At 47.3% G+C, this 16,669-nt stretch overlaps 1 protein-coding gene across 2 annotated transcripts in view; it reads right to left on the reverse strand.

Moving 5' to 3' along the window:
• Positions 1-1,578: 1,578 nt before the first annotated feature.
• The window catches only part of LOC128890738 (uncharacterized), a 36,304-nt gene continuing 21,213 nt past the window's right edge, over positions 1,579-16,669 (reverse strand). The window contains exons 2-3 of one of the 2 annotated variants that reach the window (XM_054149532.1): positions 2,874-3,130; positions 1,579-2,531 (exon numbers count right to left, since the gene is read on the reverse strand). In XM_054149532.1, the coding sequence (XP_054005507.1) occupies positions 2,451-2,531; positions 2,874-3,130 (338 nt within the window). In that variant the 3' untranslated portion in view covers positions 1,579-2,450. Of the gene's footprint in view, positions 3,131-16,669 lie in introns of both variants that reach the window. The other variant, XM_054149531.1, reaches the window with a different exon arrangement.

The following is a 16,669-nucleotide window of genomic DNA, read 5'->3' on the forward strand; positions in this document are numbered from 1 at the left end:
ATATATGGCCCGTCGATGCCAGCGACGGCTACGAACAATCACCTTTCCGTTCAAACGACGTTCGACGATTTAGTCCGGTTTCTACCGTTGTTCGCAGTTCCGAATGGCTGATGCACGCTTCTACGAACGATGGAAGTCAATGAATTGGATTTCGCGAAAAGCGACAAAATCCGGACCGAATGGTCGGTACGGTACAAAAAAAAAAGTTGTTTACGGCACCTCTCGAACGCTCGAGACCCGCATGATCGAATTTAGCATTGAGAAACACGGCGCGATTTCAATCTTCGAGATATTCATTCAAAACATCGGTATGGTGCAACGGCGAGTGGATCAAATCGATTTTACCTCGTTTATTCGAAAGCTTTTGGAAACTAAACGAAGACAGTTGCGCCTATCCGTTTCTCTTTTCGCGTAAAAGCGTCGCGAGAGTCCGTCTTTCCGAGAACGTCTGGAGTGGATTTGCTGTACACGAAACGGACCGTCGAACGTGTAATCAGCGTGCATGCTCGCCGCGCGTAATCGCGCCTCTAATAGACATTCTAGATTCAGCAGCGATTAATCGATCAACGCGGCGGTAACGACGCGTGTTTTATGCCGAGATAATGGTCGACAGGCTAATGACGGTCTCATTAACGAGAGTCGATATAAAATGGTTTCGTTTAACATCAGATATTCAGCTAACAGGAAGTATGTAGGTCGATAGGACGGACGAGGTATCTTCTCGTGTATCTCTTGTCACGGGATAACGGTGGCCAATGCCTGATTTGCCTTTCTATTTACGACGTCCGCGATGGTGAACGCTGCGCGCATCGCGGCGCCATTAAAAACTCGATCGTTTGTTCCCTGGATGTCGACAATCGTCCGTCACGCTCGATAACGCGGCAATTGCGATCACTTGGCGAACAGTCACGCGATATCAATCTCCAAACGAGAAAAGAAATAATTATTCCGAATGCTGGTTGTACGCCGCGTATAATTTAAAGCTCTGGAAGCGTGTATCGTTTCGCATCGTTTCGCGGATACTCTCATATTCAAGTCTGTGGCTTAGAGATTCGGAAGGTTTCCCGTCGCAACGCCGATTATTATTATTATTTTGCGCGCTGCCAAACGTAGTTCAGGTCTATCGGTGAACGATGCACGGTTATGACGAGTGCCAGACTTCGCGCGAACGGATTCGCCCGAGAAAGGCGAAATGACTTCATCTTAATAAATTACGGCTCCGAGTAAACCTCGCGAACGGCTTCAAAAAGGTTCCCAGAAGGGCCGCGTGTATCACGCTATTTTTGGAGAATAATTCCCTTTCGTCTGACGTGGGTCTTTGAAGACAACGAATCGCTTCTCGAGCCACGACACAGCGAATGACGTACGTCTGGTTCGGATATTATTGTAAATAACGATTAATTGAATGGCAATTGTCGCGGGAATGTGCAAAGTAAACTCTTCTGTCTTCGATTTAAATCGCGCGCATCGGGTCGAACGACTTACCTGTCACCTACATTTTTCTGGCGACGATTAGGCGTCGATTTAGGAGAGGCCAGTGATACGGGAGAATATCAATTGTTCCGCGCGTTTATCTTAAATGTCTCCATTTATTTAGACTCGCTATACACAGTACTAAGTCCGTTCGCGCACACACACACACACACTCTTGTTTTCCCTTACACACACGTCTATCACCTCGTAAACCACTAAGCGCAAACGCGATACGGATTTACATCTTATACGCGGTCGTAAAGCTCACTAATTAAACTGATGATCAGGTATATTGCAGTGTCCCATCTATCGTTTTATAATTCTTCTCAATTTTATTCTAATCGTCTCCGACGACTTCATCTCTTCTTTATACGTAATATTATCGGGCGAAACGACGTATGTATATATACAGCTTATGTACAGGATCGAGCCTCGCGTCGAGAGGCTTTTTTTTTATAATTTATAATACGCTGTAATATGTACTTAATAACTTATCAACGATGATCTCATCCCGGATCATTTGGCTTTCTTCACCATCTTTCTTCGTTTTTCCGCAATAAATACAATATAATACAGGGTGTCCGCGGACGATCGCGGCGGTTCGCAGATTCGCTGAAAAAAGTGTAATTTCGCCCGGGTTTCGGTCGGAACACGCGTCTTCCTTTAAGTTACGCGAATTCTATCTATCCGTTAATGTCTCTCGAGTTACCTGTTTGTTATTTTTTACGAATCGTAGACGAACCATTTTTATCGAATCTTTTGCGACAGATTCCCTTCCATTCGGACGAGTTGCTAAATCGTACGGTTACCGTAACATCGAAAATAGGATCTGTCGCGGTCGACGGTGAAGAGGATTTACCGAGGATCAGCGAGGACTGTAAATATTTGGCAGTCTTTAATTTACAAAATCTTTACAACGTTACGTTCGAAGAATAGCTACATAGTTTTCTCGGGTCTTTTCCTTCTATACTCGTTCCTCAAACTTTTGCAGACTCTCGTTCGCTGTGCGTCTTTTCGTGAAAGGGTCGTCGCGGATAAAGAGGAACCGTCGCGAGTCCCTACGAAGTAAAAATTCACCTTCGAGTTATCCAGCTTCGTACAACCCACCGTCATCTTCTACTTTTCTTTTTTTTTTTTTCAAAAATAAAAAAGTTAATTCCTTCCTCGACCACGTACACGAATCTCGATATCCAGAAGAAGTGTTTTCGAAACCAATGGTCGATCCACGAACCCGTGTCCCCCACTGTCTATCCGAATTTCGATCTGACGTAGCAAACGGCCAGAAGCTTCTACGATTTCTCGTCCATGGAATTGGGCAGAGGTCGTTTCTTCAGGATACCGAGATCCTGCACGTTCTCCAGGAAGGTTTTGTGGTGCTGCGCGACGAGCAGAGGATTCACCGTTTGCACGTCCTTCTTCAGCTCCTCCATATCCCTCTTCAGCTTTGCTCTTCTATTCTGAAACCACGTGATCACCTGGGCATTGCTCAGACCCAGCTGAGCCGCGATCTCGTCCCTATCCGCGGGACTCAAGTACTTCTGGTACAGGAATCTCTTCTCCAGCTCGAAGATCTGCTGATTCGTGAAGGCCGTTCTGCTCTTGCGTTTCTTCTTCGGCTGCTGACGGTTATTGAACAGGTTCAGGTGGTTCGCTTGCTCTGGAACAACGACAGGAATCGACGATTAGTAATTATTCGGCTAATAGCCAGCAATGATGTAAACATATACATAGAACAAAGAGACCGACAAAGGAACCGTACAAAATTACATCAACGGTAAAATAAATAAGGTGATACGATTTTCGTTGGTACTATATAAAAAACCATAAATTTCTTAAAAGTCATCTCGCGTTTTCCTTATGAAATTTCAAACGCGAACGATCCATCGGTAAAAAAAATCGGATCGCGTCGCTATCGCCGAGAGAGAAGAACTTTCATAAATACGTCTTAGAACTCGAGGAGCCGCTTCTAATATTGAAATTTCTTAATCTCCGAACGAGAGGATAGAAGAGAAATGCAAAACGAATCGGACATCCTCGGGCGTCTTTGAACGCCGAGCCCTAGACGGTCCCCTCTGCTTCGGTCAGCTTCGAGCCACAAATCAGATGCATTTTCGAGCTACGGAAGGGATCTCTCCATAAAAATCGTATTACCTATTCGTTACGGTGTTCAGTCCATGGAATTCCAGGACAGCTTCTTGCCCACGGGATGCTAAAAGTCCAGTTGTTTTGGATCTTTGTACCAATACCGAGCAAACCGCGCTGCTAGAGATAGTTAGGGGTTCGTGTAATCGTCGGTCGATCGTGTAGAACGAATCAAACGTTCAGAACAAAGGTAACTGCGACTCTGTGTTGGACTCGATCCCGTAGTAATATTTTATTCGTGTTTTGTCGTGATTATTTTTTGTCGTAGCGATACAAATGCGTGTGTTTGAATTGGGTGACAGCGCGCCAACGACAAAATCACCCCGGAAAACAGAGGCGGAATTCGCGATGGTGTTAGCCATTAGGAAATAATCGCGTCGAATGACGAAAAAAAAAAGCCGGCCGATGAGTCGTGGACAAGGTAGCCGAGGAGTCTCTTCAGGATCAAAGAACGCCGCCATCGGTCACACCTGCGCAACCCGACTGTACAGTCCCGGCTAAAAACTATTTCGACGATCAACGATCAGCCTTCCTTCTCCGTGTCTTCCTCGCGGACATACTTTCTATCGCTTTTTGCTGATACTTGAACGTCCGATCAAACGAGCGAGCGCGAACAACGCGTTTACTTCTAGTTCTAGCTGCAGAATAGACTTCTTACCTAGAAAAACGTCCGTATCGTACGCGCGTCTGTCGACTCTCTGTACGCGTCGATCGTCAACACTGTTATTGTCCGTATGGAAGTTGTTCGCGAAGATTGAAACGAATGAAACGATACAGAATGAATTTGCATATGATGAATTAGTAATAAATTGGAGAAGCGACGGAGGATCACAGCTTACCCGATCTCGAACCACTCGAGTCCTTGTAAATCAGTCTCCGAATGAAATTAGGAACGATAAATCGTTCGGGTATCTTCGCGAGACAAATAGACACCTTACCGCTTGGGAAAATGTAACAGGAACAGAACGTGTAATTAAATTTGCCAGCGGACGACGAGTCCAATTGTAAGCGAACGAATTCACGAACAACGGGGTAATTTTGCTCTAATATCGAAGGAAGATTCTGTCAGATCCATAGAAACAGGAAATCCTTTAATTGCAAATTATCTTTGATAATAGCCTTGGCGTTTATTTTCGCGGTTCATCTCGCGGCCCGAATGTTCCCCAGACTTTCGTCAAGAGCATCGACACCTATCGAGCCGGATAATATCTATTACGGTCTGCGACGGTATCAAATGTGCGCTTTCGTAACGATTCTTAGGATACGGAAGAGCCGATGAATTCACGCGCAATCTTGCACATGGTTCGCTTTTCTCCGATATGATCGTTTTTCGCGGGGCACACGTCCGACCACCTTTCTAAACCGCGCCGGAAACGGCTTAATCACCTGCGCCAGAGAAAATTTAATGCTCGTCGAAAGTGTTATTACGTCGTCGTACAACACGGGGATCCATCGTCGTCGGCCGTTTATATCTCCAGCGATCGTTCCATCCATCCATCAAGTTTTTGCTCTGCGCTCAAGATCCGCGGAATTATCTAATTGTACAAGTGTCAGCTCTAATTACGACTCGAATATTTGCGATCCAAGCTTCGACGGCGAGGCTGCGTCGACTTTGGTCCGTACTGTTTTACGTGAAATTATATAATTTTAGCTTGGCAGCGCTTTGGGCCGTTCTTATCGAACGTTTGAACGTTCGTAGCGGACACGGTGTTACGCTGGAATTCTTTCGGTGGCATCTAATTCGGTCGGGAAAAATGGGCAACAATTTTGTCGTCAGGAGTCCATATTGCCGGCGCGGCGGTCGGCGTTCGTCTCCATCCTCGGAGGAACCAGAAATACGGTGCCGAACGTGGTCGAGGAAAGAGAGACAAGCAGCGGAGAACGCGACGAAGAAACGACGAACGGAAGAACCGAGAGCTCGCCGAGATATTAGTTTCTGCGGTCGACTCTCCGCGGAGATTTAATTCGTTTGATGTTCACGAATTCACCGCTCCGTCTGTCCTTTCGCAACCATCTCCCCTCCTCTCTCCCGTGAGCAGTTATGTCGTCGATCTCCGCCGTCTCGCGGATTTTCTCACCTTTCCTTGCGATTATACAGTGCCTCGCATTTCGCGGAGATCTACTCTTCTCGCTTCTCCTTCGCTCCCTTTCGATTCGACCAGAGAAACGACTGCTCTCCCAAAGGGGTTTGCCCTCGTTTTATAGAAAGCATCCATGCACATGCCCGTTACAAGAAGAAACATCGATAAAGCATCGACACCGTTACCCTCGCTCCATTCGACAGCTAAAGGGTATCGGAAAGCGATCGCCTACCGTAAGCGAGGAACGAACGCTTTTGACATCTACCTACGCGGACCACATGCGGCCACGAACGCTGGTTCGATTAACGCGGTGACTCTGCCGAAATCGTGGTTCGTTACCAAGCCTGTTATCCCTGTCCATCTTCGTTGTTTCTTCAAAAGAAGCCGTGGCAACGTTTCTTTCCACGGAAGATTTACAATTTTTCCGTAATCATTCGTAAGAGGAGGACCGTCGCGTTACAGCAGCCGATTCAATGTTGCAAAGCGGTCGCGCGTCATTAACTTCCCCGAGTCCCCTCTGGTCCTCTTTGTTGCCTCCCGGACGATTACGAGCGCGAATATATTAAAAGCGGCGTCGTCGTTTCGTCGGCCCGCCATTTATAAGCTATTAACGTAAATCACCTTTTAACGCGTTAATCCGCAGACGTACGGCGTCTTATAGCCGGAAGTCAACGCGTTGGCACTCGAAGCGGCGCCGGCAGCCGAGCTTCCGCACGCCAATTGGCGTGTCGACTCGCGATTGATGCCGAGTCTAAGCGCGATCGGTGCATTTGGAATTTCGCCTCTCTCTATTTTTTCGCAAACTTTTCGCTCTTCCTTTCTCTCTCGCGAGTATTTAATCGGGCGAACGCCGTGGAACGTCGAGTTCCACGGGAAGGTGACCGATCGATCGCCGGTGGCTACTGTGTCAAGGGTCGATTCGCGAGGAACGCGCGCACTGTCATCAATTTGAAGAATTTCTACCTGACGGTACATCGATAGAGGCGAATCGTTGCTCTTACCAATTGCATGGCAACGACATCCCTTTATAAAAGCGCGAATGGACGGCACGAAGATGCGACGGTGCATCACGAAACAATAAAACGAGTAGTCGGGGAAATTGAATGCGATGCAAACGTAACTCGTCGACGAGACAGAGCGCGCCAGGCGAAGGGTGACGAGTCTTCGGCAGCCATTTTGGTTCCGCTCGGGCAGCAATCACTCGAGTAGAATAGCGTCGGAGTTAAGAGCCGCGACCATCACGAAGCTACGAGCCGCGGATCTAATGGATTATTTGGTAATAGTTTCTTGTTAGCTGGCTTTGATATATAGTCGAACTGCAAACATCGTTTGAAACGTGGTTCGATGGTTCTTTTTCCCGTAGATAATCCCAGAAACTATACTCCTTTTCTTTATCTATACGTTCCTAGATAAAGCGTGGCTGACTTTGCGGTAACACTAGAATGGCAACGATGAACTAAATAACTTTTAAAATAGCTATACTTACACCGCGGTCTGATACATGCTCGCGTTACAAGAATATTAGTCTCAAAATGCCTGTAATTTGTTCTGCACGGGATTTTTCTCGAAAGGAAGAACGACACCGACTTTACAAAGTACCATGACTCGTTTGCGGCGTAATCGTTCGAGGAACCAACGCGCGAGCAGTCATTAGAAGCGATCGCAAGGAAAGCAGAAGCGTGTATAACGTGGAATTATCGAGTGGCGGACAGGTACGCCAGTTTGAAGAACGTCCTGCTCAGACCATCGACGTGATTTTTGGAGCGAGACGAAAAACTAGCGGACCGGTTAGCGGCATGAATCGCGGGAATAAAAAAGGAAACGTTCTCTGGATCCAATAAAGGCGGCTCGGTCGATCGAGTCGAGTGCCTTCGCGATCTCATAAATTTATTGTATCGTGATAAGTGGAAAATTCGAAGGTATCTTAATCGGCCATTGCAGCGGATTTATTTCGCTGGCTTTCGATGTTATCGTCGTCCGTTCTTCAGATAAAGCGATACCTACGTCATACGGTGCACACAAGACAGTGCGTTAACCTTTCTATTTTATGTTTTGTTCGGATGTATGGAATAGACTGCTCGATAGTTAAGGGTGTTACCCGTAAGTTCCAGGGTGAGATTTAGAGCAAGAATTCGCCCAATGTAACGCGTTACTTCTCTCGTACCGCGAAGTCCTTTCTCTAACTGTTTTACAATATCTATTCTAATCGAAATTCATTTTCGGACAGATGGGAAAGATCGAAACGTGACGAGAGGCCACCGCCGATCGGGCTGCATTCGAGTCGTCGCCGGTATCAAAATGCTCGTTAGAAAAGCTCGGTGGCACGCGTCGCCGCTTCCACGAATATTTTGCTAATAGGTCGTTCGCTCGCGACGAGGAGGCCACGAAGAGGAAGAATATACGAAGGGACACGTAAAAAGAGGCGGGACAGCGACACCGTAGAGCAATTTGGAAGTGTCTTCCGTCGGTCGGCGGTCATTTGTCTCCCGGGGGCAACCATGCGCGCCGTTTCTCTCTTTCTCGCTTCTCTTCTCCCTTTCCAGTTCCCGTTTCTTCGTCTGTCGAGCTTCGTCCCTGTCTTTTTCCATCTTCGAGTTCGTGCTCGCGCGCACAGCTCCCGAGAACTTCCTCCCTCTGGCTAACCCGAGGGGCTTTGCCCACATGTCAACGATATATTTTCTGCCGGCCCACAAATCGTTTAGCGGGTAATTTTGAAATTGGAACACTTATTTAGTCGTTTAGGCCCAAGGGCACCCGCCGTCCTGCCACGCCAAAGATTTATCGTTTGATTTGTCGCTGGTTTATAAATGCGATTTTCTCCTGTTTCCGACGTGTCCCCTTTGCTCCCGCCTTTTTCCTCGCGACGACTACGGTGCGCGTCGACGGTACTCGATGAAAGCTTTCGTCGGTTTAGGTGGAATCGGTTTCCTCGCAAATTGAAAACCCGCGCGGGGAGAAAATATTCAACGTGACGTAAATTGATACGTCAAACGGGTTATTCGCGGCAACCGGTCCCTGGATAAATTTATCGATCTCGAGCTTACCTACATCCGAATCCGTTCGTCGATATTTCTCGTTCGTTGCCGTCCGATTAACGGCAGAGGGACCGTTCGACGCGCGCAACGAAAAAATGCTAACTAAACAAGAAATGAAAAACATAAAGAATACGATGTACGCGTTTAAAAAGGGAGACGTTTCGAACGATGCAAGTGTTTGCGAGTTAAAACCGATATCGCGAACTTTACGCGAGACAAATCCAACAATCAACGTCAAAGTCGGAATCACCGAACGGATGGGGTTGAGTTAGGTCGAAGCTCCTAATAATTCTTTTAGCTGTCCATTTATTTCTATAGCATACGCGACATGTAACGCGATCGATAACTAGCTATGTTCTAGCCTCGATCTACCTATGGCCTGACGGCTCGCGAGTATGCGCGTGTATGTTAATGTACCGGTTCACATAATTATCCGTCCCGGATAGCGTTGTTTTCATTCTTGACGCGGGTAGACGTACTTTAATTTTCCGCCTACCTCGACGAATGGTTAACGTTCAAAGAAAACGTCTGGACAACCCACGATTTCTGTTTCTACTTTTCATTATTCACGCTACTCTCGCATTCTTTCAACCTTTGAAGAACCGAACACGCTCTTGTCAACCGTTCGTTTTCCGCTCGCGTTTGCCAGGCTCGTAACTACAACGTTATCGATCGGAAGTCGATGGTTAGGTTCTCGCGTTTATCGTCGCTCGTAATTAAGAGGGTAATCGAAGAATTAATTGGATTTTTCGGGGAACGGCGTCAAATTGATTCAAAACGACTCGAGATGAACGGACAAAAGAGAGGGACGGAAAGAGAAAGGGAAGGGCGGAGCAGGAAATAAGTATGGCCGCCATTTTGGGTGAGATTTGTCTTCATTAGGACTTCCTGCGGCGCCGTTAACGTCCCACCTGGCGTTACAAGGTGTTGAACCACTCGAAGCAGTGATATTAGCGACTGATGAAACGATATTGCTCCTGATGGGTGGTCTCCCTTCACGGGGTCGTTGATGAAGACGCGAACAGTTGGCTCTCTTTCGTCTTCTTCGTTCGTGGCTGTTCGACCCGACTTGCTCGCCCCCGCCGTGACTTGGTCCACCGTTGCGAATACGCAGGTACATACCTGTACGTTACTCGGGGTGATACCAAACGCTCGCTTCAGGGGTGGATTGAGCTCTCGAGTTCGTACAAACTCGTATGCTCGGTTCCGAGTCCCTTTCGAGTTGCAGCTATCTTCCCCGATGCCAACCCTCGATACACAATGCGCGTACTCGCCGACTACTCTCTAAACATTTGAACGTTGTCTAAAAGTATTCCGTTAATCGTTTCCGCATGTTCTCCGGATGAAAGCACCGCGCTTTGAGTATGCTCGCTATGTAATTGTCCAAGTGCAAACCTGTCGCGTGCAATGCAACGAAAAATGTAATATCCTTCCGAGACATCTCCTTTTCGTCTCTTAAAATAACAGGGACTTGAAGAGCCGTTTGACCGCGGCGCTATGATCCTATTAAGTCCGACTTCTTTCTCAGATTTCCATCTTGCTCCATCCTCGGCGAATGCCGCGACCGCGCCGCGGGTTCAACCTCTCGGCAGTTTCGCGCGTCTCCCGTTTCTATTTCCAGCGCCTGTCGCCTTTTACACGCTTTTAGCAGCTTTGAGACCGTCGAAAGACAGTTACCCGATTCACGTGCCGCTGATTAGCGTAATTATCAGAGAAATTCCTTGTACCGACTAAATGCTCGATGCCTCGGCAAACCACGCTGGCGTGCAACGCGAAAATTAGCGCGGGTATTCCAGCTTTGAACCTATTCGAGCCTCCGGTGTTCCGCTGATCCAATTAAATATCTATGCACCGTGCAATTTCGATACGAGGATTTTGAAAACGCGTAGCTACTGATCGTTGTTCCGTTCCGGAAGAAGAAACGCCAGGGAACGTGTTCCAGTCGGCTCGAAGTTTATACTTTTCACCGGAGTATTTAAAATGCATGCTCGTCCGCACCTCGTAGAAGAGCGCTCGTCTCGTCGCGACTACTGACAGGACGTCGTCTCCCGGTCATTAGTTACGGCGTCGTCACATCTGCAATTAGAAGCCACTAACCATTTTTTCCCCTTCTTCGTTCGCGGTCGTGGCGAGGCGCGGTATCTCTCTTTCGTGCGTGTCTTTACGAGCTCGTTCCTGACGCGAGTCAACACGCTCGGGTTCCTAAGGGGATTCTCCGGTATCGTCGTAGGTAGCGCGTTAACGTCATCGTACTTGCGCCACCGAAATGTATCTGTATGAAACGAACGAGAACGGCTGCCAACCACTTTCACGAACCGAAGCGACCGAAAATGGACGCCATTTCCTGTCTCTGCGAATTTCGGGCCAGCTCGCTTTAACTTCGGATCCTCCAAGAATCGTTCGGTAACCCTGTTATGTCGCTCGTTCGACGATCGAACGATGTACGTTCAACCGAACGAGTTAAACTTTAGGTCAGGTCAGCGAGCAAAGAGTAACGACGGCTTCCAGCGTCTCATACAATATTCCGTGACATTTGGCGAAAAGTTTTCGATGAAACGAGTCGACTCGACTATCGCTAAAGCTAATCGTATACCGGACAAAGTGAAAACCCTCTATCGTTGCTAGTTACGAATACAGAACAAAAGTTAATTTTAGAGAATTGCGTTCGCGTGCGTCCAACAATAACCAACTTCCAATTCAGACATTAATAACTTTTGCTACGGAAAATTGCGTTACGTACGATCCGAGTTTATGTAAATATAGCTGTGTTTATAGATAACTTCCGGATTCTACAATGCCGAAAATCGCATTAGGACGAATGCACGTGGGGATAGGTTCGAGGCAACGTCGTTTCACGGGGATGTGTTTAACCCCGGAAGCTCGCGGCGCGATTCCCTTGGGTGCAATATTCCATCGGAGGGTTAACGGTTTACGGTATTGAGTAACACGGTCGCAGCGGTAAATCGATGCTTCTGGGAAAACAATTTCTGTCATCGCGGTGCCACATTCCAGCAGTTCCCCGAACGTGTCTTCGCGGTTGGTTTGTCAGGACTACCCCGACACTTTTGCCTGGACGAATCTGCGCTTCTCCAAACTCGGACTCTTCTCAAGAATCGGTGGTTCCCGGAGACGACCAATTTACAGCTGGCTAATGAGAAACCGGCTGACAAAAACCTTTCCGGTGAAGAGACTGTGCATCGCTCTGTTGCTCAAAGAAAAAACGTAACTAGAAGGGATCGGTGCGCCGCACTGCCATTGATTCGGTTAACTTCGATTAATACGTTTCGACTCCGGTCGAACCGGTCGTCTCGGTTGTTCTTTATTTGGTATATACACGGTGGTTCCTACGCGTTGCAGGGTACCCGAAGGGGCGACTGGCAACTGATGATCGAGAGAAGGGCTCGAAGGGTGGCAAGTAGCGTGACGCGTACCAGAGGGCGGTGGCTATCGACTAGACAAATGATAGAGCAGGGTTTTCGACCGAGTATCTGCTCGACGATGCAGGTACGAACGAAACAATTCCCTCCCCCTTTGATATATTAATTATACGCAACAGTCGGACGAGAAAATTAATATCTCGATCGTTTCCTACCCTATTCGCCTCTTCTCGATTTCTCGACACCTGCTCCAAACGATTTTTCTCATCGCGATGACTGTCACTTTTCTATTAAAACGGAAACGCTCGCGATATCTTGACCGTCTGCTCGTCTACGATTGAAAATATTTCCAACAGCTTTCTAGTGGATCCGATCGCTTATATCGCTGAAAATGTCGATCGGACAACGTTATACCGATCTCTTCGCGAGAGACAAAGTTCAAGGGGAAAGTCGGAGCGCTGCGAAGCGTCGTACGAACGGAAATATTAATTCGTCGCATCGATCGTAAACCGAACGTGCGTAGTTGAACGTTTTTTTTTTTTGGTCGCGAGTGTGTCTTTCGAGCTGTGGTCGGCAAAGGTCACGCGAAACGAAGAAAAGAGACAGAAAAACGTGGCTGACAACCATATAATTAGCACTTACAACGCGGTCACGCGGCGAGAGGGACTCGCTGATTGTTGGAACGCGAAACCTGCGTCTTCGCTTAACCACTTGCACTGGAACAACGTGCCACGCATGTGATATAACCACACCGTGCGAAACTTGAAAACAAAATGCCAGACCCGTCGCGTGTGACTTGACATTTTCAGTTTGCGATAAACTCGTGCGTTCTCTGCGGCATCGTCAACCAGTTTCTTCTTTTATCGACAGAATGGGAATAGTTTAACGCGTCTCCCGTGAAATTTTATGGATAAATTGGTCGCGAGCGGGCATCGATTAATCGACAGCGGGAGCGATAAAGTCTAGTTCGAGTAGCACAGTGTCGGATCTCGTCTGGACTCTCAGGTTGTAGTTTAGCGGTCGATCGAACGACGTCGAAGATGCGTTAATAGGACGAACGACTGTATTTATATGGTTCGGCGAGCAGAAACCAGGCCTATTCCGAGCATTTAGCGCGAGGAAAAACTACGGGAGAAAACGTCGTCGTTTAACACCGGTCGAGCTTGTTCGCAAACTCGTCCACGAGCGAGACGATGAGTCAAAGAACGCGTCAATTTTAATGGCTCTCCCAGGAGACCGAACATTCCTTAGAATTCTCTGCCCGATCACCGTGAAATAACCGCTCGAGTCACGTGAAAATGTTACGTGGCGACGAACATTGTCGACACAATGGTTACGAGAGTTTAAAGTTGCGTTCGAGCGGTCGCGAGGCAGAAAAACCTGATCGATTTTGCTGTTACGAATCATCGACAATCAGCTCGGTTATATCATTCGATACCTCGCGTCTTATCGATAAAATCTTTTGTTCCAAGTTTGAGACTGTAACCCTAAAACACGAGCGGCCGGGATACTGTGCGTCGGGTATGATTATTTACGCAGACCAACTAATCAAAGGGAGACCTTTGATCCGTGAATTGGCGCAACAAACGAATAACCACCAGTCGAAGAAAAATGATCTCAAAGGCTCCAATTTCGTTACTCTTTGTACGAGTAATTGCGAGTTTGCTCGAATGCAAATTGATCGAATGCCAACAGATCGACGCAAAAACGAAAGCATTCGGGAGCGGCAGTGAAAGGATCAAAGCGTCCCGAAGAGGCAACACTCGCATTACTCATTCGCTAATACACGCGTACTCGATATCCGATAGCGATAGTTTGACGTAGTCTTATTAATAACATCGGCCGTCTAGGCGCCTGTCGAGCAAGGAAAACTTGTAACGGACAAATGATTCTATTAATGAATCGGTGATCGCTCTTAACACACCTGTGGAATCAAATATCTCAATAAAAAACTATCTTTCGACGGGAGAAAAACTCGCAAATGAAAATCAATCAATTACGGATTCGTGCCTCTTAATAACGCGTCTTTTATCTCGTTCGTTGTGCGCGAATAAAATGTCGATAAGTACTCCGGTGATTAATCGTCGGTGTTATTGTTAATTACCATTCTAATGAGTGATTGATCGAGGGAACGACGACCGCGATTAGTTGTACACTGGACAATTAATTACCGAAGAGAAAGTTGCACCGCCAAGTTCCGACCCGTCATGCTTCGCAATTCTTTAGAGACAAAACATTTGCTCGCGAGTTCGGCTTTGGAGCTCGTTTTTTTTTCGGATCGTCTCGAAACGATACTTTTTCCCTTAGACATAGGTAAACGGTGAGAAAAGAGAAGGTAACGAGAATAAAGGAACGCGACGTCTATAGAAGAGACGTCGAAGCTTCGAGGCCGGATACAGCGTTCGACACGCTTCGTTGAGAGAAAGGGAAACGAGACAATAGAGCTCGATCTTTGATCGGGTCCTTAATTTCCCGTCCGAATCGATTGTCGTGGCTCGCTCTTCTGCCTCTTTGTGTCGGCTCCCGAACGTATCCCTTTTCCTTCGAATTAATTGGAACTGTAAAAACAGTTGCACACCCGGTCATTCTTTATAACCGATTACGCAAAAACTGTACAGAAATGTTTCAAGGCTGCCGGGTCATTCTACGACAAATCGATCGCTTTTTGCGCTCGATGCCAGGAATTTTATAGAAATCGAAGTATAACGTTGTTCGCGTAAATTTACGGCAGTTTGTCCGATGAGAATTTAGTTTGAGTGGAACGCGGTAGCAGTTGGTTAACGTACCGCGAGGACAAATCGTAAGATAATAGCGAAGAAGAGAGAGGGAGCCGCGAAGACAGGTTCCGGTTACTCCCAAACTCCTCTCGCCTCCTCTCTTCTTCTTCTTCTTCTTCGATCCACTATTTAGCTTTATCGCTGCACCGCAAAAGGCAGTCAACGATGCACGACAAGCGAGGTAGCCTAATTAGCAGCCGTCTAATATCGTCTGGTAGGCGTGTAAATTTATCGGGAGCCTAATCGTCGACAAGTAACGATACCGCACTCCCCGCGCTCGGCTCTATCAGCGATCAACAAAACAGCAACGACGAGCGAGATCTCGCAACACCGTTTCCGATTTACCAGCGAGACTCGTTGATCGTATCCACGTTACTGCATCACGACAGCGTGGTATTTTCAACGCTACGAAGCATGGCGTTTATGAGAATATGGCGAACCGTCCTAAAGAAACAGCTGCGCCAACAGATATTAAACGAATTCGATCCTAATACGTTTGCCCCTTTGTTCGACGTCCGGTAAAGCTGGCGAAAGGATGATGGTCCCACAAACACGCCTAATCCCTTACGATATCAGAATTCATGTTTTCCTAACAAACAGAGGGTAATTAGTTGTTCGATCGTCTGGGTGTCGAGCTCGATGTTTCTTATTCGTTAGTCACGTTGCTATCACGACTAGCAATTAAGCGCGATTGTTTTATGAAATGATGTTAAAGAAGTTTTTGCAATTTTTGTATATGGTCGATACGTATACCGTAGATCGTAAATCTTGAATTCGAAAAGAAACGCCTTCTCGCGTTCACCGTGTTCCACCTGACAAGCAACACTCTATTAATCATTGATTCGATTCTCAAATTGAATCTCTTCCAGTATTCGACAAAAATTGATGTTTCTCTTCGTTCGAACGGTATCAACGGGCAATCAAACATAATTGTAGGCGTCGAACCTTGGACAGCTTTTGCCGCATAGGGGTGGGATCAACATCAATACCAATCACTTCGTTCAAGGTTCGTTTCGCGCAATGTATTCGTGAAATGCTTTTTGTACGATTCGTTCGATACGAAAATCTATAACACGAAACTTATTTCTTATTTACCCATAAGTTTGTTTTTATGCTCCAATGTTGTTCGGTTGCTCCCATCGCTCGCGCCGAATATACTCGAAGAGGCATTAAAATAATAACAAATACATTACCGAGGAGCGTTTCGTAGGTCGTTAATGCTATCCGTCGGATCTGCTTACGAATGCAATTTTCCCGAAACATTACCGGTCGGTCTTTTCGGGAAGCATAATCGTCGTACGTCGCCGTCGCTCTCGAGCAGCACTCGGCCCGCTTCTTCGTTTTGCAATAACCGACGAGCAGTCGCCATTAAACGTAATTGGAGGGATCCTTTCGATCAATCAATTTCGCTCGGTGCACGGCCGGATAGCCTCACGCGCGCCGCGGTCCGTTGCAAAGCCAAGTGCAGCCTCATCGGTGTTCCGTAACGTCGTTTACGTACGATATCAACGCGATGCACGGTGGTCTTCGACGGCGCCATTACGCGGGAATCAGCGAAACGAATACGTGTGGTTTGTTGGAAAGGTCAGAGTCCCGCGGAGAGTTCGCTGCTCTTGGAAAATCTTTGCGATTCGGTCGGATCGGACGATGATTAGCGCGTTGCGTAATGCTCGACGTCGAACGGTAATTGGAAGGATGGGCTCCGATCGATCGATCAGGATAATCGCGCGCTCGTTGGAGAGAGAGAGAGAGAGAGAGAGAGAGAGAGAGAGAGAGAGAGAGAG

Source organism: Hylaeus anthracinus, unplaced genomic scaffold (genome assembly GCF_026225885.1).
Source record: "Hylaeus anthracinus isolate JK02 unplaced genomic scaffold, UHH_iyHylAnth1.0_haploid 12001, whole genome shotgun sequence".
In the NCBI taxonomy this organism is placed as follows: Eukaryota; Metazoa; Arthropoda; class Insecta; order Hymenoptera; family Colletidae; genus Hylaeus; species Hylaeus anthracinus.